The sequence below is a fragment of the Branchiostoma floridae genome, chromosome 17 (assembly GCF_000003815.2).
Source record: "Branchiostoma floridae strain S238N-H82 chromosome 17, Bfl_VNyyK, whole genome shotgun sequence".
NCBI lineage: Eukaryota > Metazoa > Chordata > Leptocardii > Amphioxiformes > Branchiostomatidae > Branchiostoma > Branchiostoma floridae.
Genome location: NC_049995.1, coordinates 18,952,243 through 18,971,484, shown reverse-complemented (window position 1 = coordinate 18,971,484; position 19,242 = coordinate 18,952,243). Strand labels below are relative to the sequence as shown.

Here is a 19,242-nt window from a genome sequence, read left to right as displayed (position 1 = left end):
TCACTTCAAACGGAATTCCCGTTTCCACGTGGATTTATGAGACTACAAAGTTATTAAGTACTATTCTACTGCTGGTTAGTATAAAAGACACAACCTCGGCATTGATATGCAGTGAATATATATATTGTATAATATACAAAATTCATCTTTCAAAACCTCACAAACTCCAATCAACATCCTGTCATTTCCACAATCATGTTAGTTAAGGATATAGACTTTTACTTCAATCTTGAGTTAGTAAATTAAATTTGCTAAGTATAGTTTAGAGTCTTACGCGACATATTAAATGATCATGCAAATTATATGATCAAAATTGGCTAAATATATTCTTATTTCTAAAAGTAAAAGTGAATCTAAAAGTGAAGCTACTTTGGTTGTCAAAACAGCAAGAAATCCATTTTCGAACATGTCCTTTGGGATTCTGTTAAATTGAAACAAACAGATCCTACATGATTTTTACACAGATTAATTATTGTACATGGCATTTACACTAACTCTAGTCAGAAAACCAAAGTGTCTGTTACAATGTGGAAAGCCGGTACGCCAAACTTAATGTTGTGTCACTACACGGTAGTCTCTCTAGACTGGTAAGTCTGAGGTTATTAAGATTGGGGAATACAAAATAACACAGCAGAAAAAATACAGAAAAGAAACAAGTGAATTTCAATACTTCATAAAAATGGCTTAAATCCTTCACTTTCCACAAACTCTCACATTCTTAAACAACTGCAGGATAAATATACAATAAATGAAGATTAAAAGGCTACAATAAAGGCAAAAACAATGCTAGAGTTTCAAAATGTCCGAAAGATGGCTTCAGTGACCCTTTTCTGTTAAAATTCATACTTTTCAACAAATGCTGAGCTTTACTCAACTGTCCATGAAAATAATCAATCTACAAGAAATGAAGATTAGAAAGCTACAATACAGGTAAGAATGATGCCCAAGAATAAACATAGCTAAATAAGAAACTATTTGTACTACAAATAAATACTGCTAGATAAATAAATAAATACCTGGTAATAAGAGTGTTATTAGATAATGACCTAGTAAGTAAAGAAACAGAATTCCTCAGTCCACCTTGATCCAGCGGCCCAGGGAGTCTTCAAGATGCTCCATCCACCTGGGGAGGAAAAACAGCAAGGTCAGGTCAAGGTTACAAGATGTTCCACATCAAGGTCACCCCAAGGTAAAGGCAAATAAAAACAGTTTACAACCAAGGTCATGTCAAGGTCATAATAACTATTTGCCACCAAGGTCACTTCAAGATCACAATAAGTGTTCAACACCAATGTCATCTCAAGGGCCATAAAACTTTTTAATATCAAGGTCAAATAAAGGTCATTTATCATCAAGGTCACCTAAAGGTCATAATATTTGTCAAACTTGAAAGTCACTCCAAGGTCAGAATAGAGAAGCCAGAACTGCACCAAGGTCATATCAAGGTCAGACAGCAGCACAGAAACAATGTCAAAGACAGTGGCCTTCTAACCAGACATCTTGGGAAAGTCCATAAAATCATCTTACTTGAGTTTCTCGGACTCGTTGTCTGCGCTGAAGTAGAAGGTTCGGATGTCAGGCGAGGGCGGGGTCAGGCTAAAGGCGTGGGACTTTCCTGTGGTCGTCATGGGCTCCACCCGGTAACCATGGAAATGGGCCACACCTGGAAACATATTAAATTAGTAACCAAGGAAATGTGTCACGCCTGGAAACACATGAAATTAGGGCCCAGATAACAGCAGGCATTTTTGTGTTCCTGAGACCAGGACTCTACAGCACTATTACACTTCTGGTCTCCCCAGTCAGCTTAGGGAAGTCTGTCTTCCTGGATGTACGTGTATAAACCTGCTATATCGATACTGTAAGATGGTTCCTGACATTTTTCAACATCCATATCTCAATCATTAGAGAAAGTCATTAATGTCTTACCGATGGCCCGTTTAGAGTTGTAGTCTGTGTAGTAGTTACAACTTACCAATGGCCCGTTTGCTGTTGTAGTCTGTGTAGCAGTTACAACTTACCGATGGCCCGTTTGCTGTTGTAGTCTGTGTAGTAGTTATAACTTACCGATGGCCCGTTTACTGTTGTAGTCTGTGTAGTAGTTACAACTTACCAATGGCCCGTTTACTGTTGTAGTCTGTGTAGTAGTAGAGACATCCGTCCTTCAGCACACAGTAGCGCCTCCGCCACACCTTGTGCACGTAACCCAGCTTACTCAGGTAACCGTGGAAATCAGGCTCGGGGATGGACAGGGCGGGCAGGCGCACGTTGTTCATGCTGATGTCCAGCCATACATCCAGCTGTAACGGGTTAATATCAACTCATCATTAACTTATCACTAACTCATTAACTAGCCAGCTTACTCAGGTAACCATGGAAGTCAGGTTACGGGATGGACAGGGCCGGGAGGCGCACGTTGTTCATGCTGATGTCTAGCCAGACATCCAGCTGGAAAAGGTTAATATTAATTTATCATTAACTTAATACTAACTTATTACTTAGCTCGTTCGTTCGTTCGGTCGACGTGATCACACATGTTCGCACATGTTTACACACGACGGGGTTATACTGCCCCTTACGGAGTGGTATACCCTTTCGAGGCTAATTACAAGACGGGGATGCGCCAGGTCTTACTTAGCTAGTATCAACAAACTGGAAGTAATCTAGACTGTACACTGCCAAATAATTACTGCAACAATCATCCCACAAAGACTGGACTGAGTGCAAAATGGAAGAGCTAACTTCCAAGCACCTCCTAGCAGTGAGGCCAGGTACTGCACATCCTTCAGGGAAGGGGAATTACTTTGAATGTTCATGTTATTTCATGGTTATATTTGCCTACATCGCCCCTTGATGTGAATTGGGTCTACAAGGATGTTATCTGGAGAGGCATGTGTTGTTAACCAAAGATTTCTTATGTGTTAACTTTGTGGCACCAAATATCTAATTTTTTCTTGGAAGACAAACATTAACAGCCAAAAATCAATACCCAATACAAAAATGTCGGTGTTTATGTCTTGCTTTATTACTTAATAATGTACTTTAAGATAATGACTCTATTTTCTTACAATCAAAATCTAATTGATTATTCTAGTGGATGTACATAAATGGTCAGCCTCTCAAAATATCAAATCACAAACTCATGACTCTTGCAAGCTAGAATAGTTCAGTTCTTGCATTTATGAAACACATAATTTCCTTTTTTTGTCATATTTTACAATCTTCATTCTGAACTTTTGTGCATACCTGTCAAAAGTATTGTTTACATAAGTCGATGGAAGCGGCCATTTGGGACCAAAGTCTTTGGATGAGACTATTGGAGCATTTATGTGCATTGACCTTTGGTACTAGTAGAATACATGTAGTACATAATCTCTGACTGGCATCTATAATCAATAATGATCACCAGGGGCTTTAAGTAGCAGACTCTTTCATCATAGTAACATTGTGGCATAAAGTGAACAGAATCAACTTGGCAATCCTACATATGTACATGTGTATACCCTATTCAATAATGAACATGGCTGCAATGTTAATATAGTTGTGTCGAGTCATCATCTTGCAGTACTACTATACAGTTACAGTTCATGAGAACCTGAAGGTATGAACAGGTTCAGTAGGTTTGAAATATGGAGACGGTGTTTTTCTCTGCATCAGTCACTACCAGCTGTCCCTGTGGTGCCATGGCAACGGCCCATGGCTCCTTCATGTCTGTAGTGATGTGTTTGAGGAATTTTCCTGTCTTGTCAAACATCTCCACACGCCTGTTTCCATAGTCTGCCACGATGATGTTACCTGCCCTGTCTGTACAGATGCCACGGGGATGCTTCAGTTGACCTTCACCACTTCCCTCACCTCCAAACTGGAACAGAAACTGTCTGTTTTCGTTGTACACATGGACACAGTTATTGCGCAAGTCTGACACAAGAATGTTCCCTTCCCCATCCACAGTGATGTACTGTGGGTGCTTCATCCCCTGCTGCTGACCCACAGTTCTCACAAGTGTCCCAAATGGCCTGAACACCAAAACTTCACCATGCAGGTTGACCCAGTGTCCCGTGGTTTGTATGATGAGGATGTGGTTCCTCCTGGTATCCACAGCAACTCCTCTGTACCACTCTGACTCCTGTAGGTCAAACTTCCTCAGCACCCTGCCCTGTTTGTTGTACTGCACAGCAAAGTCTGCAGACTCTGCCTCCCCCACCACCCACAGGTTCCCCTCCCCATCCATGGCCACATCCGATGGGTCCATCCTCTGTCCACCTGCCACGACTGTCGGGAACTGTCTCACAAATGTTCCCTGCAGGGTGAAGACTTGGATTCTCTGGTTCCTAGTATCTGCTACAAAGATCTCCCCTTCATCTGACACTGTAACACCATATGGTCTGTCAAACTGTCCTGTTTCTGATCCCTCTCCACCAAATGTCACCGTCTGAGAATGATTCTCTCTTTGTCTTTGGTTACCATGGTGATGACCTCTGCCCCTTGTTGCAGGTGCTGCTGGGATTGGTGCAGGTACTGCTGGGGTTGGTGCAGATGGGAGAGACTGGACCGTCACATGTCCCAATACTGGCACTGGAATGTCTGTGGGCTGGAAGACAGCAGGCTGGGTTTGTACAGGAGTTGGTGCTGCTTTTCCTCTGTACTTTCCTACCACCTCTGTCAAAGCAGTTTGCTGACTGAGAATCTCGACCCATCCCAGCTGCAGTTCTTGTTCTGCTCGATCACAGGCAGCAGATAGTTCATTGACATCTGACAACACTCTGTCCCTTTCCGTCTGTATTTTCTCCAAGTTCTCGCTGTGATTTTGTTCCACTTTAGCCAAGAGTGCCTTGTAGGCCTCAGTGATAGCATTGTCTGTCTGCTGTTTCTGTTCATTCAGGGTTTTCTCTGTTTCCCTCAGACCTCTGATGAAGCTGAAGTAACTTTCTAAGATGTTCCTCCCCTCACTGATCAAGGCCTGGACTGTGGACCTCCTTTGTTGTGTGGCTTTTGCAAGGCTTATGTTAGGATGTCCATCATGGCCTTCTTCTACACAGTCCACACACAGAGGCACTTGGCAAGGTTTACAGTAAAGTTTTAGCTTCTCAGAGGGGTGAAAGCTGCACCTGTTTCCAGACTGGGGTTGTTTCCTTGTTTCCCCTGACAGTGTAGCCTGGTTTTGGAGCCTCTCACACATATTTGCTGCCATGATATTGTCTGGCAAACCTGCGACCCCCTGGAGTTGCAGCCTGACCTGCTGACGACAGTTTGGGCACCGCAAGGGCACTTTCCTGCTTGCAAGATCCTGTAGACAGTCCTGACAGAAGGTGTGCTGACAGGGCAGCATCTTGGGCCTGGTGAACAGCTCCAGGCAGATGCTGCAGGTCAGTTCTTCCCTGAACTGTGTCCCCAAACTTGACGGTGCAGCCGCCATGATTGTTCTCCTGCTCATGTGGCAGCCTTAGCTCAAGCCAAAGTACAGATTACGTGTTTGCTTTGGGCCAGTCCAATAGTTGGGGAAGAAAGTGAGTCATTTCAGATACTTATAGTACCTGTCCATTATTTGTATGTCTGCTATAGATATTGCACTAAATTCAAATTAAAGTGGCATCATAGTGGCAAGAAAATATCAAATATTGGTCATCATGATAGCATTTATATTTTCAAAATATCTTGATTTGATATCTTTATATAATAAGAAATATCACTGTCAAAGACAATAATGACATGAGAATAACAATAATATATTATTTTGTACCTTGCGAGCAACTTTGGGTAAAATGACTGTTTTAAGTTACTTTCCAGCAATATTAACTACCTCCCTAGACTGAGACGTAAGTTGGTTTTGACCATCAGCAATTTTTTAATGAATGACCGAACAGCCAAGCATGTGCTGGTCGTGTGCCGTTTACTTTGAGATAAGAGGAAGCAATAATTCTGTGGGGTCAAGGGTTACACACAACCCCTACAACAATCTACCAGCTGCAATTTAAGTTGGTTTAACCCAGGATTGATTATCAACAATAGACACACCAGTCAGGCAGGTGTTGGTCATGTGCCTGTTTGTCTTGAGATGGGGATATGATAAAAGTCAGATCAGGACAGGCTTTTAGCTAGGATTTTATTATTAGGGGTCCATATTTCATAGTGAGCAAGCGCTACAGGCATGAGCATTGTAGGGGGCAGAAGGCATTTTTGAGTTTGGCAGAATCTTAAGTTAACTGTTGCATTCCAGAGGCAAAATTACTGTCAAAGAGGTCACAGTAGACGACTGACCACAAAAAAAACTAGTAACATCCCTGGTCAATCAGAATTTCATGCTTGTCAGAGGATCTGCTCCCAAGTGTAAGGGCCACTTCAATTTCTTATTATTTTCAGAATAGCACATCCAAATGAAGTGCGGACGCATGCCTGGCTAAAAGCCTGAGTCAAACAAGATGGCAAGGTGGTATTGTAGTTGGGTTGTTAACCAAAAATAATAGAACCTAAAGGTTTTGGGTTCCAATCTCTGGCAGGCACCAATGTTGTACCTTGGGAGAGGCACATTACACCTAACTCCTCCCTCGACTCTGGTGAAAATGAGTACCAAGCTTTGGCTTTCAAATGGGAGAAACCTCCATCACATAAACCGCCTTAAAAACTTGATACGATGTGTAAATCTTCATAAAGTTGGAAATCCACAGTTTCCATGAATTGTTAGTCTGTACCTGTATAATCAGTATAACCATCCTTGTTACAAACTTGTTTCTCTGCTTAACACTCAGCACTAATGAGGATGAGTATGGGAGTTAAACACACATCACTACCAGCGGACCAGCCCCCTGCTGTACAAATGTGTGGCCCAAGGGCTACAGAAATGGAGATGGGCACTGCCCCTAACCACCTGTTACAGACGCAATTTTAACTCTCTTGTCTGTTCTTTTGTCCCAGACAGAGCTTTGCTCAGAGGAACACAAAAATTCCCAAAATTTCTCTCTTTGCTCCAGGCAAGTATCGCAACATTTCATGGGGTCATCAACAGTACCACAAAACCTATGAGCAGCTACCAAAGAAAATAATACATGTACTTAAGAATATTCTGGAACAATCTTTCATATCTACAAGACAGAAGATAAAAACATCTTCAACAACTACAAAAATCACCCCAAACAAGCAGATATTGGCACATTTTTTAATTAATTCAGAGAATGATAGAGGTTGCATTAAGGAGGAGGGGGGGGGGGGGGGCGGCTATTCTCACAATGCAACAATACTAACAAACATTGTACACAATATGGTCTGCCTACCAAAACAGCAAATCTCAACTATCACAAACTCCTGGTTCCTGTGAGCCTATCATTACAGAATTAGTTCTGAACATTTCTGTGCACACTTGTCCAAGACATTGTTTAAAGAAGCCAACAGGAGCGGCCATTTTGGTACCAAAGTCCTGCTGGGAGAAAAGTAGCTTTGTGTGGTTTGTTTGACCTTTGATCTTAGATGGATTATCACTGGCATCAGTAATAGCTATCAGGGTTCAACAGTGAACTTTTATCCATAACAAACCTTTAACTTCTCATGAACTGTAGTAGTGCTACCATATGAAGTAAAAACCTAGTAGTACTTACATTGAAGTTTGAGTTTGTTTTTCATCATTGAAAAGGGATATTGCTGTACTTATATTTGAATTACTTTAAAAGAAAGCATTTCAATTCAAGTTGTCTTACATTTTTAATCATAATGCATTATAAGTGTATACAATTACAAGTGAAGTTAGTTCTGTTCACTTTACACCACAGTGTTATATTGTGGAATCTTGGTATAAACAGGTTCAGTAGCAGTGAAATATGGAGACTGAATAGTTCTTAACATCAGTCACTACCAGCTGTCCCTGTGGTGCCATGGCAACAGCACATGGATACTGCATGCCTGTAGTGATGTGTTTGAGGAATTTTCCTGTCCTGTCAAACATCTCCACACGCCTGTTTAACCCGTCTGCCACAATAATGTTACCTGCCCTGTCTGTACAGATGCCACGGGGATCATTCAGCTGACCTTCACCACTTCCCTCACCTCCAAACTGGAACAGAAACTGTCCGTCCTCATTGTACACATAGACACAGCTATTGACCCAGTCTGACACAAGAATGTTCACTTCCCCGTCCACAGTGATGTATCCTGGGTAACCCATCCCCTGCTGCTGACCCACAGTTCTCACAAGTGTCCCGTCTGGCCTGAACACCAAAACTTCACCATGGTGGTTGGGCCTGTCTCCTGTGATTTGTGTGATGAGGATGTTGTTCCTCCTGGTGTCCATGGCAACTCCTCTGCTCCTCCCTGTCTTCTGCAAGCCAAACATCCTCAGCACCCTGCCCTGTTTGTTATACAGTACAGCAAATTCATCAGAGCGTGTCACCCCCACCACCCACAGGTTCCCCTCTCCGTCCATGGCCACATCATATGGTTTCATCTTCTCTTCACCTGACACAACTGTTGGGAACTGTCTCACAAATGTTCCCTGCAGGGTGAAAACTTGGATTCTCTGGTTCCAATAGTCTGCTACAAAGATCTCACCTTCATCTGACACTGCAACACCATATGGACCCTGGAACTGTCCTGTTCCTGATCCCTCTTGACCAAATGTCACCCTCTGAGACAGAGGCTTCTCTTGCCTTTGGTTACCATGGTGATGACCTGTGCCCCCTGCTGCAGGGACTGCTGGGATTGGTGCAGGTTCTGCTGGGATTGGTGCAGGTTCTGCTGGGATTGGTGCAGATGGGAGAGACTGGACCGTCACATGTCCCAATACTGGCACTGTGGTGTCTGTGGGCTGAAAGACAGCAGGCTGGGTTTGTACAGGAGTTGGTGCTGCTTTTCCTCTGTACTTTCCTACAATGTCTGTCAAAGCGGTTTGCTGACTGAGAATCTCGACCCATCCCTGCTGCAGTTCTTGTTCTGCTTGATCACAGGCAGCAGACAGTTCATTGACATCTGCTAACACTCTGTCCCTTTCAGTCTGTATTTTCACCAAGTTCTTGTTGTAATTTTGTTGTGATTCAGACAAGAGGTGGTCTTTTTTCTCTGTGAGTTTCTGCACTATTTGGTTGTAGGTCTGAATTATGCTGTTGTCTGTCTGCTGTTTCTGTTCAATCAGGGTTTTCTCTTTTTCCCTCAGGCCTCTGATGAAGCTGCTGTAACTTTCTAAAATGCTCCTCCCCTCACTGATTAAGACCTGGGCAGAGGATCTTCTTTCCTGTGTGGCTTTTGCAAGACTTATGTTCGGATGTCCATCATGGCCTTCTTCTACACAGTCTACACACAGAGGAACTTGGCATGGTTTACAATAGAGTTTTAGCTTCTCAGAGGGGTGAAAACTGCACCTGTGTCCAGACTGGGGTTGTTCCCTTGTTTCCCCTGACAGTGTAGCCTGGTTTTGCAGCCTCTCACACAGACTTGTAACCAGGTGGTTGTCTGGCAAACCTGCGACCCCATTACATGGCAGCCTGACCTGCTGACGACAGTTTGGGCACTGGAAGGCCCCTCCCCTCCCTGCATGGTCCTGTAGACAGTCCTGACAGAAGGTGTGCTGACAGGGCAGCACCTTGGGCCTGGTGAACAGCTCCAGGCAGATGCTGCAAGTCAGTTCTTCTCTAAAATGCATCCCCAAACTTGACGGTGCAGCCGCCATGATTTTCTCTTATTTAAGTTGCAGCCCCACCTCAAGCCAAAGTACAGATGACGTACATGTTTGCTTTGGGCCAGTCCAATAGTTCAGGTAGAAAAGGGGCCATTTCTGGTATCATCACATTCATGTATAATCCTGATGTTTGTGTCTCAACCAACAATTAAACTAAATAGACCATACATTACTGCATCAATGACTATCTTTCATTACCATCATAATGACTATGTACACACAGTACAAACCTTGGGAAGTTGTTTTAAAGACATCTTGACTCTAATTAGGCCAGTTTAGAGCAGATTTATGATATCTAAGAGATGCAATTGGTAGACAGAATACACTAACAAGTACTAGTAATGATGAGACCTCAGGAAGTATTAGCATATAAAATAGCTGTTTCACTATTTCCAGTGATATAAACAACCCCCCCTATACTGATGTGTAAGTTGGTTTCAACCACCAGGAGACTAGTAATAAATAACTACCAGATATTATTAACTAGAAAGCCGATACTTTCAAGAAAATGCAGGATGTTTTCCTCCCCATCATTTGTCTTTGACAAGCTAGTACCTGCACACAATGCTATACCATTAGGCTCGTTACTGAGGCATCTATAAAAAAAAAAGAACTCGCCCCTGAGGACTGTCACCAAGAATGACAGAGGAAGAATAAAACACCAGCAAAAACAATATGTTTTCTCTAAGTGAAACATAATAATGAACAGTCAGACAGGTGTTGGTCAGGTGCCTGTTTACTTTTGAGATAAGAGGAGTATGTCAATAGTCAATAAAATACTGTTAGAATAAGTTGATCTGGACATGTTTTATTTATAGTCCAGCTTTGAACAAGAGGAAGAAAGGTAGTTTTATCAACAATTTAGGCATTATCTCTCACAGTTCCAGTCCCATGGTCTGACACTCAGGGTTCTGATCACTAGCACAGTTAAGCATTAAGGGGGCTGTACACCCGATTTGTGTCCTCTATACACTGTGATTCAAGCCCCAATGCTGCATAGGGCCGGGCTTTTCTGTTGCTTAGTAACAAAAAGGTAAAAAATGTTGGCTTTACTTAATCCAATTAAACATGGTCCTCAAAATGCTTTTGGGGTTTTGGGGGGTTACAAATCTTAAATCTCCCAGGGGGGGGGGTGCAGGGGGCCTAGCTCTGATTCCCATTCAGTAGATTTCTAGCGAGGGCAACGCCCATGAAGTCCGCTAGTGCAAATGCAGAGTAACTAATTAACACTAAACTGGTGGCACGCGAGGGGCTGGGAGGAATATTTCACACCTATTGTCCGTCGATTACTGGCTGTTAAATACCGTCAATACATTACAAAGGAAATCTTTGTAGGGGTTCCTTTAGTTTACAGCATGTATTTTGTGAGCTGGTCCCTTTCAATGCCGGTAATATAGAATAGAAGGAAGGACTGAAAAAAAAACAATACGACTTGAGTACATAGCGTTATATTTGACAATTTACTGCAGCCGTTGCGCACGGGTCATCAGATTCAGAGATCTTTTTACCTACTACGGTTACAAGATTCAAGTTGTGACAGTGACTTTTAGAAGTACAGTAGAACTACGTGATGTTTTTATTTTATGTTTTACAAAATAACAACGATGGATAATGTCACATTATCCCAAAACTCAATATCGTCGTTACCGACTGTGGTTGTCTGGGATGTTTGTGGTTCTTCTACAACATGAATAAATTATCGTGTTTACATAGCTAGGTGACGGACGTATTCAAATTCTGGAAGTGGTTTTGCATCACATAGAAGCAACCTTTCAAACATGTGAACGTCTTTGTCAAAGTTACAAGTGTGTTGTCAGCTACTTTTGCATAATTACAAGAAGATTAACAAATGAAATAAACAAAATGAAGCAGAATGACCGATTATATGGTGCGTGATTTACGCTGACTGTATTATATGTACCAGAACGGATCTTATTTTCGAAGATAGAACCTCCTTGACATGACGAAGCATATGCAGCAAAACATATCGCGGTGTAACTTTGTGTAGTATATGCAACATGAATCACTCAGTTCTAAACTGAGTACGTTGTATCAAGGTCTTCGGCCGGGCTATATGTAACCAAGTAGGTGTTTTTTTAATCTCCTTGATGTAACTTAAAAATGTAACGTTTATAGTTTATGTTTGGACAGTGACAATTATAAAGGTGTTATTGGCGCTTAGCAAAGATTTTTGTATAATGACTAGTCATGATTTTTTTACAGGATCGTTGACAAATATGTTTTTTGCTTGTTATTACCGATTTCTATGTCTCCCGCCATGACCGGTGAACCAAAGACTCGGGATGCGCTGTTAGGTGACTGTCCTGGAAAATGCGTTCGATGTCTTCTCTCGCTGATTGTCTGTAATTTGGGGCGTCACAATGCGCCATAAAATCCTCATCCAGGACAAGTTTAGATTTGATTTCCCTCCATTTTAGTACGCGGCCCTTCCTGGAGAGCTTGATCTTGTTGGGAAATGTTGTGTCAACTCGACAAATCTCACCTTCGTCGGGATCCGTTCCTTCACGTAGCGACCGCTCCATTAGCGCGAGCGTAGCACCATTGAAAGTGTAAGACTTCATTTCTACAGTCCCGAGGCGTTTTGATCATCAAACTTTCAAAGTTGAGTATTTTCAAGCTGATCTATCTAGACATACGGAAGAAACTCAAAATAGCAACTCAAATGTGCTTGGGTTGAGTTTAGGACATTTACATGAAACTAGGGGCGCTACAAGGGGTGCGATTAGCCCGTAACTGGGCTGCCATTGGCTAATTGTCGACTGAGGTCAGTGACCTGCTAGCAGCCATCTGATTGGTCCTCGCTAGAAACCGCCAGATATCTACTGCATGTGAAATAGTGTACACGGGGGGGGGGGGGTGCCATTACTGTACAATGCTCAGATCAGTTTCTTAGTTTTTTTAGATATTAGCAACTCATGTAGTTAAACTGTTCTGTATGTATTGTATGTACAAGTTGCCACGCATTGTAAACTCTACAGTTGTCATGCAATAAAGTTCTTCTTCTACGAAGGGGATTATGTCTGCACTGCTTGCCACGTGGCTTTGCTGCGCTAAGCTGCATCCTTTTCACTATCACGGCACCCCCTAAGCTGTGAAAAAATCCAGGCGAGAATCCTGGACACCCCTATGTTCTGTAAACCCATGTTCCGACACCCCTATGTTCTGCACTAACATGACTTGACAACAAAAATCACCCCAAACATACCGATATTGCTAGAAGTATACTTTAATTTATATCCGGGATAGTGCTTGAGTGTTTATTTAGGGGGGCATATATTCTCAAAATGCAACAATATCACACAATATGGCCTGCCTTCCAAAACAGCAAATCTCAATATCACAAACTCCTGTGAGCCAGAATAGTTCAGTCCTTGTGTAACACAGAAATTTCTCTATCATTGCAGACTGAATTTCAAAACATTTCAGTGGGAAGTTGTCTAAGACATTGTTTAAAGAAGCTGAAGGGAGCGGCCATTTTAGGGCCAAAGTCCTGCGCTGCTTTTTTAAATATGTTTTTTTAACCTTTGTTCATAGTTGATTATGACTACCATCAATAATGACCATCTGGGGCTACCAGCAGACTTTCATCCATATCAAACCCTCAGCTTTTTATTAACTCCAGTATTACCACATGATTGTAAATAAACCTGAAACTACATTGAAGTCATGAGAGTCTGTTTTCTTTAAAGTTATAGAAATGGATATTGTTCTTTCATTCAAATTACCTGAAGAGAAAGTGTAACTGTTCAAGTTGTCTGGCATTTTTTATTATCATACATTACATAGAATTGTCAAGTTAATTCTGTTCATCTTATGCCACAATGTTACATAATATGTAGAATCTTAGTATAAACAGGTTTAATAGGTGTGAAATACGGAAATGGTGTTGTTCATATCAGTCACTACCAGCTGTCCCTGTGGTGCCATGGTAACAGCACATGGGCTACTTATGCCTGTAGCGATGTGTTTGAGGAATTTTCCTGTCTTGTCAAACATCTCCACACGCCCATTTTCCATGTCTGCCACGATGATGTTACCTGCCCTGTCTGTACAGATGCCACGGGGACCCTTCAGCTGACCTTCACTTCCCAAACCTCCAAACTGGAACAGAAACTGTCCGTCCTCCTTGTACACATAGACACAGTGATTCCCAAAGTCTGACACAAGAATGTTTCCTTCCTCATCCACAGTGATGCACTGTGGGCACTTCATCCCCTGCTGCTGACCCACAGTTCCCACAAGTGTCCCATCTGGTCTGAACACCAAAACTTCTCCATGTTTGTTGGGCCAGTCTCCTGTGGTTTGTGTGATGAGGATGTGGTTCCTCCTGGTGTCCACGGCAACTCCTCTGTCCCAGGCTGACTTCTGTAGGTCAAAGTTCCCCAGCACCCTGCCCTGTTTGTTGTACTGCACAGCAAAGTCAGCAGAGTCTGTCTCCATCCACCACAGGTCACCCCCCACCACCCACAGGTTCCCCTCCCCGTCCATGGCCACATCATGTGGTTTCATCTTCTCTCCACCTGACATGACTGTTGGGAACTGGTGGACAAATGTTCCCTGCAGGGTGAAAACTTGGATTCTCTGGTTCCCAAAGTCTGCTACCAAGATCTCCCCTTCATCTGACACTGTAACACCGAGTGGAAGCTTGAACTGTCCTTCACCTGATCCCTCTCCACCAAATGTCACCCTCTGTGGCTGAGGCTCCCCTTGCCTTTGGTTACCATGGTGATGACCTGTGCCCCTTGCTGCAGGTGCTGCTGGGATTGGTGCAGGTGCAGGTGCTGCTGGGATTGGTGCAGGTGCTGCTAGGTTTGGTGCAGATGGGAGAGACTGGACCATCATATGCCCCAATGCTGGAACTGGGTTGTCTGTGGGCTGAAAGACAGCAGGCTGGGTTTGTACAGGAGTTGGTGCTGCTTTCCCTCTGTACTTTCCTACCACCTCTGTCAAAGCAGTTTGCTGACTGAGAATCTCGACCCATCCCTGCTGCAGTTCTTGTTCTGCTCGATCACAGGCAGCAGACAGTTCATTGACATCTGCTAACACTCTGTCCCTTTCAGTCTGTATTTTCACCAAGTTCTTGTTGTAATTTTGTTGTGATTCAGACAAGAGGTGGTCTTTTTTCTCTGTGAGTTTCTGCACTATTTGGTTGTAGGTCTGAATTATGCTGTTGTCTGTCTGCTGTTTCTGTTCAATCAGGGTTTTCTCTTTTTCCCTCAGGCCTCTGATGAAGCTGCTGTAACTTTCTAAAATGCTCCTCCCCTCACTGATTAAGACCTGGGCAGAGGATCTTCTTTCCTGTGTGGCTTTTGCAAGACTTATGTTCGGATGTCCATCATGGCCTTCTTCTACACAGTCTACACACAGAGGAACTTGGCAAGGTTTACAGTAAAGTTTTAGCTTTTCAGAGGGGTGAAAACTGCACCTGTTTCCAGACTGGGGTTGTTCCCCTGTTTCCCCTGACAGTGTAGCCTGGTTTTGGAGCCTCTCACACATATTTGCTGCCATGAGATTGTCTGGCAAACCTGCGACCCCCTGGGGTGGCAGCCTGACCTGCTGACGACAGTTTGGGCACCGCAAGGGCACTTTCCTGCTTGCAAGGTCCTGTAGACAGTCCTGACAGAAGGTGTGCTGACAGGGCAGCATCTTGGGCCTGGTGAACAGCTCCAGGCAGATACTGCAGGTCAGTTCTTCCATGAATTGTGTCCCCAAACTTGGCGATGCAGCCGCCATGATTGTATTCCTAAGTGGCAGCCCCACCTCAAGCCAAAGTACAGCTTACATAGTACATGTTTGCTTTGGGCCAGTCCAATGGTTGAGGAAGACACACACAGTGGTCCATTTCAGGTACTAACATGTATAGTACCAATATTTGCATATTATATAACCATTGCACAAAATACAATTTAAACCGGCATCTATATTGTTGGAAGGACCTTTCAATTTTATATTGATCATCATGATAGCATTTTTACATGTACATGTATGCACACTTGACAATCTTAAAGCAGATTTGATTCCCTAAAGAGATAATATCATTTTCGCACTGAGGTGAGAATAAGAATGATATTTTGTACATAAGGTGGGAGCAACTTTGGGTAAAACGGCTGTTTTACGTTACCTTCCAGCAATATAATAAACAATCCCTACAGTGAGATGTAATTTGGTTCAGCCATTAGTAACTATTAACAAATGACCAAACAGCCCAGGCAGATGTTGGTCATGTGCCTGTTTACTTTGAGATGTGATGAAATGATAAGTCAGTGAGGACAAGGTTTACATACAACCTCTGCAACAATCTACCAGCTGCAATATAAGTTGTTTTAACCCAGGATTGATTATCAACAATAGACATACCAGCCAGGCAAGTGTTGGTCATGTGCCTGTTTGCTTTGAGATGGGGAATATGATAGTCAGTCAGGACAAGATGGCAAGGTGGTATTGTAGTTGGGTTCTCAACTAAATAGAACCTTAAGATTTTGGGTTCCAATCCCTGACAGGCTGCAATGTCGTGCCCTTGGGAAAGGCACTTTACACCTATCTCATTTGATTCTCAACTTGGGTGAAAATGAGTACCTAGTACAGTGAGGAACCTAGCTTCGGCTTTCAGATGGGAGAAACCTCCATCACATAAACCGCCTTAAAAACTTGATACGATGTGTAAATCTTATAAAGTTAGAAATCCACAGTTTCCATGAATTGTTAGTTTGTACCTGTATAACCAGTATAACCATCCTTGCTACAAACTTGTTTCTCTGCTTAGCACTTAGCACTAATGAGGAAGAGTATTGGAGTTAAACACACATCACTACCAGCAGACCTGGTGAGCCCCCTGCTGTACAAATGTGTGGCCCAAGGGCTACAGAAATGGAGATGGTGACCACCCCTAACCACCTGTTACAGATGCAATTTTAACTCTCTTGTCTGTTCTTTTGTCCCAGCAGACAGAGCTTTGCTCAGAGGAACACAAAAATTCCCAAAATTTCTCTCTTTGCTCCAGGCAAGTATCGCAACATTTCATTGGGTCATCAACAGTACCACAAAACCTATGAGCAGCTGCCTAAGAAAATAATACATGTACTTAAGAATATTCTGGAACAATCTTTCATATCTACAAGACAGAAGATGAAAACATCTTCAACGACTACAAAAATCACCCCAAACAAGCAGATATTGGCACATTTTTTCAGAGAATGATAGAGGTTGCATTAAGGAGGGGGGGGGGGGGGGGCTATTCTCACAATGCAACAATACTAACACACATTGTACCTCCTTGATTGTACACAATATGGTCTGCCTCCCAAAACAGCACATCTCAACTACCTCAAGCTTCTGGTTCCTGTGAGCCTATTATTATAGAATTACTTCTGAACATTTCTGTGCGAACTTGTCCAAGACATTGTTTAAAGAAGCCGACAGGAGCGGCCATTTTGGGACCAAAGTCCTGCTGGGAGAAAAGTAGCTTTGTGTGGTTTGACCTTTCATCTTAGGTGGATTATGACTGGCATCAGTAATAGCTATCAGGGTTCAACAGTGAACTTTTATCCATAACAAACCTTTAACTTCTCATGAACTGTAGTAGTGCTACCATATGAAGTAAAAACCTAGTAGTACTTACATCAAAGTTTGAGTTTGTTTTTCATTATTGAAAAGGGATATTGCTGTACTTATATTTGAATTACTTTAAAAGAAAGCATTTCAATTCAAGTTGTCTTACATTTTTAATCATAATGCATTATAAGTGTATACAATTACAAGTGAAGTTAGTTCTGTTCACTTTACACCACAATGTTATATTGTGGAATCTTGGTATAAACAGGTTCAGTAGCAGTGAAATATGGAGACTGAATAGTTCTTAACATCAGTCACTACCAGCTGTCCCTGTGGTGCCATGGCAACAGCACATGGATACTGCATGCCTGTAGTGATGTGTTTGAGGAATTTTCGTGTCCTGTCAAACATCTCCACACGCCTGTTTAACCCGTCTGCCACAATAATGTTACCTGCCCTGTCTGTACAGATGCCACGGGGATCATTCAGCTGACCTTCACCACTTCCCTCACCTCCAAACTGGAACAGAAACTGTCCGTCCTCATTGTACACATAGACACAGCTATTGACCCAGTCTGACACAAGAATGTTCCCCTCCCCATCCACAGTGATGTACCATGGATGCTTCATCCCCTGCTGTTGACGCACAATTCCCACAAGTGTCCCATCTGGTCTGAACACCAAAACTGCACCATGTGGGTTGTGCATGTCTCCTGTGGTTTGTGTGATGAGGATGTGGTTCCTCCTGGTGTCCACGGCAACTCCTTTCATCCACCCGGCTGCATTCTGTAAGCCAAACTTCCTCAGCACCCTGCCCTGTTTGTTGTATTTCATAGCAAAGTCAGCAGACCCTTTACCCCCCACCACCCACAGGTTCCCCTCCCCGTCCATGGCTACATCATATGGGTCCATCTTCTGTCTACCTGACACGACTGTTGGGAACTGTCTCACAAATGTTCCCTGCAGGGTGAAGACTTGGATTCTCCGGTTTCCATAGTCTGCCACAAAGATCTCCCCTTCATCTGACACTGTAACACCAACTGGGTCAATGAACTTTCCTGACCCTGACCCCTCTCCACCAAATAAAATCTTTTGTGGCTGATGCTCTCTTTGCCTTTGGTTACCATGGTGATAGTGTATGTCCCTTGTTGCAGGTGCTGCAGGTATTGGTGCAGGTGCTGCTGAGATTGTTGCAGGTGCTACTAAGATTGGCATAGATGGGAGAGACTGGACCCTCACATGTCCCAATACTGGCACTGTGGTGTCTGTGGGCTGGAAGACAGAAATGGTGTTGTTCATATCAGTCACTACCAGCTGTCCCTGTGGTACCATGGTAACAGCCTCTGGCCACTCCATGTCTGTAGTGATGTGTTTGAGGAATTTTCCTGTCTTGTCAAACATCTCCACACGACTGTTTCCCTTGTCTGCCACGATGATGTTACCTGCACTGTCTGTACAGATGCCACGGGGACGATCCAGCTGACCTTCACCACTTCCCTCACCTCCAAACTGGAACAGAAACCGTCCGTCCTCATTGTACACATAGACACAGCAATTCTCACAGTCTGACACAAGAATGTTCCCTTCCCCATCCACAGTGATGTACCATGGATGCTTCATCCCCTGCTGCTGACCCACAGTTCTCACAAGTGTCCCATCTGGCCTGAACACCAAAACTTCACCATGTTGGTCAGGCCAGTCTCCTGTGGTTTGTGTGATGAGGATGTGGTTCCTCCTGGTGTCCACGGTATCTCCTCTGCCCCACCCTGCATTCTGTAGGTCAAACTTCCTCAGCACCCTGCCCTGTTTGTTGTACTGCACAGCAAAGTCAGCAGACTCTGGGCCTGTGTCCCCCACCTGACCCACAGGTTCCCCTCCCCGTCCATAGCCACATCAAATGGGCACATTTTTGGTTCACCTGTCATGAAATGCCTTAAGGAAAGGGAAACTGATGTGGATGTTGAGAACTTTCGGACAGATTTTCCCTGCAGATTGAAGACTTGGATTCTCTG

General features: G+C 43.3%; 4 protein-coding genes across 5 annotated transcripts in view; all 4 read right to left on the bottom strand.

Moving 5' to 3' along the window:
- Positions 1-101: 101 nt before the first annotated feature.
- On the bottom strand, positions 102-2,314 carry LOC118405093 (interactor protein for cytohesin exchange factors 1-like). Of its 2 annotated transcripts, XM_035804494.1 has the most exons (4): positions 2,150-2,308; positions 1,930-1,965; positions 1,528-1,663; positions 102-1,123 (listed from the first exon to the last, which is right to left on the bottom strand). In XM_035804494.1, exons 1-4 carry the CDS (start codon positions 2,274-2,276, stop codon positions 1,072-1,074), a joined length of 351 nt encoding a protein of 116 aa, XP_035660387.1. In that variant the 5' UTR covers positions 2,277-2,308; the 3' UTR covers positions 102-1,071. The 2 variants fall into 2 exon arrangements, with proteins under 2 accessions (XP_035660387.1, XP_035660386.1); XM_035804493.1 differs by lacking the exon at positions 1,930-1,965 and having other exon boundaries at positions 2,114-2,314.
- A 1,039-nt stretch (positions 2,315-3,353) lies between these two features.
- Positions 3,354-5,179, bottom strand: LOC118404472 (E3 ubiquitin-protein ligase TRIM71-like). Its single transcript, XM_035803547.1, has one exon. It carries the CDS (start codon positions 5,177-5,179, stop codon positions 3,614-3,616), a length of 1,566 nt encoding a protein of 521 aa, XP_035659440.1. The 3' UTR covers positions 3,354-3,613.
- A 1,894-nt stretch (positions 5,180-7,073) lies between these two features.
- Positions 7,074-15,657, bottom strand: LOC118404471 (tripartite motif-containing protein 2-like). Its single transcript, XM_035803546.1, has 3 exons — positions 15,205-15,657; positions 8,093-9,441; positions 7,074-7,079 (listed from the first exon to the last, which is right to left on the bottom strand). Exons 1-3 carry the CDS (start codon positions 15,410-15,412, stop codon positions 7,074-7,076), a joined length of 1,563 nt encoding a protein of 520 aa, XP_035659439.1. The 5' UTR covers positions 15,413-15,657.
- A 1,843-nt stretch (positions 15,658-17,500) lies between these two features.
- LOC118404470 overlaps positions 17,501-19,242 on the bottom strand; it is a 34,743-nt gene continuing 33,001 nt past the window's right edge. Inside the window, exons 19-21 of the mRNA XM_035803544.1 lie at positions 18,733-19,104; positions 17,811-18,588; positions 17,501-17,687 (exon numbers count right to left, since the gene is read on the bottom strand). Of these exons, the coding sequence (XP_035659437.1) occupies positions 17,501-17,687; positions 17,811-18,588; positions 18,733-19,104 (1,337 nt within the window). The remainder of the gene's footprint in view (positions 17,688-17,810; positions 18,589-18,732; positions 19,105-19,242) is intronic.